General features: G+C 47.8%; 1 protein-coding gene across 1 annotated transcript in view; it reads right to left on the bottom strand.

The window, feature by feature from the left end:
• Positions 1–1,375: 1,375 nt before the first annotated feature.
• Positions 1,376–6,000, bottom strand: part of LOC306972137 (neural proliferation differentiation and control protein 1-like) — a 44,463-nt gene continuing 39,838 nt past the window's right edge. Inside the window, exons 7-9 of the mRNA XM_079568627.1 lie at positions 5,743–5,822; positions 3,940–4,036; positions 1,376–1,537 (exon numbers count right to left, since the gene is read on the bottom strand). Coding sequence (XP_079424753.1) covers positions 1,466–1,537; positions 3,940–4,036; positions 5,743–5,822 — 249 coding nt within the window. The 3' untranslated portion in view covers positions 1,376–1,465. The remainder of the gene's footprint in view (positions 1,538–3,939; positions 4,037–5,742; positions 5,823–6,000) is intronic.

The raw sequence follows: 6,000 nt of genomic DNA, 5'->3' as shown, positions 1-6,000 counted from the left end.
TGGGTTCGATTCCCGCTTGGAATTGTGTGTGGAGTTTGCATGTTCTCCCCATGTCTGCGCTGGAAGCCCCCCCAGTTTCCCCTACTGATAAAACATGTACAATAGGTGAATGCTCCAGGTGATACTCAGGCCCACCTTAATGTACCCATAGGGCTTAAACAGAACTGTAGCCCCCCCCTCACCCCCCCTCAGCGCTAACCTATAACCCTAACCCTAAATCCCGCAAAAACCCTAACCCTGCTACTCCTCCAGGTATCCCTCTGGGCCAGGTAGGGCGGGTGCTCCAGGTATCCCTCTGGGCCAGGTAGGGCGGGTGCTCCAGGTATCCCTCTGGGCCAGGTAGGGCGGGTACTCCAGGTATCCCTCTGGGCCAGGTAGGGCGGGTACTCCAGGTATCCCTCTGGGCCAGGTAGGGCGGGTACTCCAGGTATCCCTCTGGGCCAGGTAGGGCGGGTACTCCAGGTATCCCTCTGGGCCAGGTAGGGCAGGTACTCAAGGTATCCCTCTGGGCCAGGTAGGGCGGGTGCTCCAGGTATCCCTCTGGGCCAGGTAGGGCAGGTACTCCAGGTATCCCTCTGGGCCAGGTAGGGCGGGTACTCCAGGTATCCCTCTGGGCCAGGTAGGGCGGGTACTCCAGGTATCCCTCTGGGCCAGGTAGGGTGGGTACTCCAGGTATCCCTCTGGGCCAGGTAGGGCGGGTACTCCAGGTATCCCTCTGGGCCAGGTAGGGCGGGTGCTCCAGGTATCCCTCTGGGCCAGGTAGGGCGGGTACTCCAGGTATCCCTCTGGGCCAGGTAGGGCGGGTGCTCCAGGTATCCCTCTGGGCCAGGTAGGGCGGGTACTCCAGGTATCCCTCTGGGCCAGGTAGGGCGGGTACTCCAGGTATCCCTTTGGGCCAGGTAGGGCGGGTGCTCCAGGTATCCCTCTGGGCCAGGTAGGGCGGGTACTCCAGGTATCCCTCTGGGCCAGGTAGGGCGAGTACTCCAGGTATCCCTCTGGGCCAGGAGGGCGGGTGCTCCTTGACCTGTGGGCCCCCGGGCTCCAGCCCCTGTTGGCCACTGGATAAGGTGGCTCTGGTGATACTGACCATCAGCCTGGGCCCCCGGGTGTGGCACTGCTCCTCACAGGTCGACCCAGTACTTTCTTGTACTTGTCCTTCATTCAGGGAGAGGGGAACCTAGTGTACATGTTTTAGTCCGAGGGTAATTTGGTAAAAAGGTCTACAGACACAGGACCCTTCAGCGTGAGGCCCATCTCTGTAGAATGACTGTCGTTTTGAAGTTGTGCCACAGCTGACGATTCACTTTCATGAAAAAGTCTACGGGAAAAATGAACAAACATTTCACTCCACGGTTTTCACTTTCAAAGCAGCGGCGGCAGAGGAACACTAAAGCGGCGAAGGTCTGACCCCAGGGGGCGCTCTGCTCTGTCCCGGGGCTGAACAGCAGGGGGCGCCGCGGGGAGTTTATTTGTGGAATCTGTGGAAATAGAGCGTGGAGTCGTCGAACAGCGGGTTCTTCACCTCCATCTCCCCGGTCTGCGCAGAAACACACACAATCACTTTACTACAACAAAAAGCTTCTTTTAGCAGGCGACTAGACCGACTTCTTCAAGGCGAGACGCTGCAGGGGAAACGTCTACTGTGGACGACTGACAGGAATATGAGGGAAGTACAGTATTGTATTTGTACGTTTTCATGTCAAAATATGGCATGAAAATTGCTGATATTTGCAGTGACAAAATCTACATAATGGACAGAGCCAGGTTTAAATGTGTGGTTGGATTTTGTGACATACCGTAAATGCTCTAATAGAGGCCGGGGCCTTTATTTACTCAAGGGCATCTAGGACCAGGCCTTTATTGGAACCAGGCCACAATTAGAGACAGGCCTTTATTTCTATTTGAGCAAAACGGACGACCAGGAAAATGAAGAAAAACGAGATTTGTGTCCATTTGCACCTAAAATATTAGGTTCATTTATTAATGAACATTTCAAACCCTCTCCCAGCGGCTGGAACATTGACGCCTTTTATTTTGTCGGGACAACAGGAAGTGTTTCGTTGCTGTTAGCGGAGCTTTGACATCAGTGTCACTGCAGGTTTCTGTTTCGTTTTTACCGCGGACCGGATTATTTGTTGTTATCTTGTGTAAAAGGTGAGTTTAGACGGAGCCTTTGTGTTTGTGATCGATCATGAGACTGACCCGAGAGAAGACGGTTTGAAAAGTGGCTAAATCTGTGTCAAAGTTACGCTCGGATCAGCTCCTCCGCAGCGTCCCCCTCGGCCCGGGTTCCCGTTTGTTTACTTCCTGCACGTGAGTTTTCATTTACACGAGTATGAGACAAATTCCTAACATGGGGAATATTTCTACCGCTATAGTTTCTAATAAAAGCCCCGGCCTGTTTTAGAGACCGGCTTTAATTTGCCTCCGCCAGCCTCGAACCCGGCCTCTGTCAGAGACCCAGCCTCTGTTAGAGACCGGGCCTCTAATGGAATACAGGCCAGTATTAGAGAATTTACGGTATTAGTTCTAAAGATTTGCTCAGAGAGATTTTGGATCTTCTTTGGTTTTTGAATAAACTAGCGGAAAAAAATCTCAGAAAAATTCAACTGTCTCCTTGTTTTTTGGGCTCAAAGCTCAATAAATCAGGCAGGAATTAGATATTGATATAAGACTTTTGTGAAAAATCTTCCAAATGTTTCCACGTGTGAGCCGGTAAAGTGTGGAGGCTTCTGGAACAACTTAAAGGAGCGACACCTGATTGTACAAAGAAACAGAGTCACATTTCAAATTGCTGTTTTCTGGTCCAAACTCATCTCAAACTTTCCTAATGCATTTACAACATCAACATTCGTCACAGGGACTGAGTTTAAACCAGGTTTCACGACTTTCAGGAGGAAAACTGTCACTTCACTGTCAAAACTTCTATTAGTCTGACATTATATGACTGATTAAAAGGCTTTAAAAGTTTTTGGATGAACGCAGGGGCGGACTGGGACTGAAAAACAGCCCTGGACTCTGACCAGCCTGGCCCAAATTAGTGTAAATGTGACACTTCCCACCCGCCTTAACGGAGCGCATTTTCTCCAGCTCGGCTTTACCCAAATCTAAAAAGCTTCTCGGCTGGAGAGCAACACTGTAACGCCTCATTTGAAAGCTGAGGCCTACAGAGTGATTGTAGCTTTTTGTCAAGTCATAGTTTTGCCGTTTCTTCATTACTTTTTGTGGCTTTTTGTTGTGTTTTTGTCACTTTTTTATCACATTTTCTCTGTCATTTTTTTGTCATGGTTTTGTCACGTTTTTGTGGCCTTTCCGTTGCTTTGTCGTCGTGTTTTTGTTGACTTTTCATCACATTTTTTGTCACTTTTTTTGCTGCTTTTCCGGCACATTTTTCTCATGTCATCATCTTTTTTTGTCGCTATTTTGATGCTTTTCTTTTTAGCTTTTAGATTCAGGTAAAGCTCGGTTAAGGCGGGACCGGTGGCCCTAGAGCCAGTGGCCCTTCTGTGCTCTTCCAGAATGGACATATGGCCAGTCCGCCCCTGGATAAATGTCTGTTTTTACCATATACTAAAGGACAAAACACATTTTATTCCAATAACAGAAAATTAAAAAATCAAGGATCGCTCCTTTAAGTACAGATGTTGTTAAAGAGTGGATTGAAAACATCCCTAAAGTTTAGTCCCTCTGTCTGCACATGCCCTGTGTCTCCCACAAAGGAAATGACCATATTTGGATTACACATGTATGTTTTCACCTGCAGCGTCTCACCTGTAAATGAACCAAACGCATGGACAGAAAGTCTTTCAAACGTAGTGGAGTAAAAACACAAATACTACTGTAGTAAAGCGTGTAGTAAAGCGTGCAGTAAAGCGTGCAGTAAAGCGTGCAGTAAAGCGTGCAGTAAAGCGTGTAGTAAAGCGTGTTGGAGTCACTGACCGGAGCGAGGCCTGGACACTCGTAGACGGTGAAGTCGTCTTCGTTGTCGTCGTCGCTGGAGGCGCCGGAGTCGGGGACTTTGGGACTGTCCCTCTGTCTGTGAACGCCACACACGGGTCAGAACACTGGGCTCAATTACATGCACTGTTCAAAGTCATCCGGGAAAAAATCATCATCATAATTCTGAAATAAGTCAATGTGGTCCTAACCTTAGAAACTACATGTGAGAAATGTGTCCATGAGGAGAGTTTTGACGCTTCACACTGATCTCTTTTTACAGATTACACTAAAAACACTAAGGCACTAAACCAGATCCAAAATCCCTCTGAGCAAATCTTTGGAGCTAAACAAAAGCTCACAGTTAAACCTGGCTCAGTCCATAGTTCGATTTTGTTGCAAAGGTTGTTAAAGTTGCATTATGTAACTTTTTATGAGGAAAAACAAGTTGATATCGGTGCGTATTTGACCTTTCAGTGACCCTGTATGGGTGGCACCTTTACTTTCCATCCCAGTGGTCTCTAGGACAACTGAAATAGAATGAAGATCCTGGAGCGTCCTGGGATGCACTCATATTAACAATATATAGATCTTTTGCGCATAAAAAGTTGCATAATGCTCCTTTAAATGAAGGAAAAAAGATCTCGTACTCAAAATAAGCCTTTAAAAAAAGAATTTAATAAGTACCGTAAATTCTCTAATACTGGCCTGTAATTCCATTAGCGGCCGGGTCTCTAACAGTGGCCGGGTCGGGTCTCTAACAGTGGCCGGGTCTCTAACAGTGGCCGGGTCGGGTCTCTAACAGTGGCCGGGTCTCTGACAGAGGCCGGGTCTCTAACAGTGGCCGGGTCGGGTCTCTGACAGAGGCCGGGTTCGCGGCTGGCGGAGGCAAATTAAAGCCGGTCTCTAAACCAGGCCGGGGCTTTTATTAGAAACTATAGCAGTAGAAATATTCCCCATGTTAGGAATTTGTCTCATACTGGTGTAAATGAAAACTCACGTGCAGGAAGTAAACAAACGGGAACCCGGGCCGAGGGGGACGCTGCGGAGGAGCTGATCCGAGCGTAACTTTGACACAGATTTAGCCACTTTTCAAACCTCCTGTGACGATATTTGGAAACAGGGCAACAAATGTTGTGTGACCCTCCAGGGTTTTAATAAAGTCTCCATCGCGTCTTCAAAGCACGTCCAGCTGCTCCGTGTGCAGGTCAGTCCCACACCTCAAAATAACTCCTCCCATCAGCGCGAGCGTCTCGTCTTCTCTCGGGTCAGTCTCATGATCGATCACAAACACAAACGCTCCGTCTAAACTCGCCTTTTACACAAGATAACAACAAATAATCCAGTCCGTGGTAAAAACGAAACAGAAACCTGCAGTGACATTGATGTCAAAGCTCCGCCAACAGCAACGAAACACTTCCTGTTGTCCCGACAAAATAAAAGTCAATGTTCCAGCCGCTGGGAGAGGGTTTGAAATGTTAATTAATAAATGAACCTAATATTTTAGGTGCAAATGGACACAAATCTCGTTTTTCTTCATTTTCCTGGTCGTCCGTTTTGCTCAAATAGAAATAAAGGCCTGTCTCTAATTGTGGCCTGTCTCCAATAAAGGCCTGGTCCGAGATGCCGTTGAGTAAATAAAGGCCCCGGCCTATATTAGAGCATTTACGGTAAGTAAGTAATAAGTAATTTTAGTGTAAAAATGAACTCATGGACACATTTTCTGAAGTTTCTCACATATTTTTCTCTGAGGAAGCTGTGATGATGTTTTGACGTAGGGCATTAGTAAACCGGAGTCTTTCTGACCTGTCGAGGGAGAGCATCAGCGCCCTCTGGTGTTGGTAGTGGAACATCTGCGCGCTCTGCACCAGCTTCCTGTCTCCGGGCTGAAGAGAACAATCTTTAGTCACAAATGTACCACAATGTTCCTGCAGATTCAAAACTCCGGATCTGTGTCTGTGTCCAGAATCAAAGAGCGCAGTGAAAGGTCACTCATTTCTAACTAAAGCCATGGGCAGGGTTTAGTCTGACCTTTAACCTCATAACAATCATCCCAAAGTCCAG

The sequence above is a fragment of the Gobius niger genome, assembly GCF_951799975.1.
Source record: "Gobius niger genome assembly, chromosome: 1".
NCBI lineage: Eukaryota > Metazoa > Chordata > Actinopteri > Gobiiformes > Gobiidae > Gobius > Gobius niger.
The sequence above is the reverse complement of the archived record's forward strand: the minus strand, read 5'-3'. Positions and strand labels throughout refer to the sequence as shown.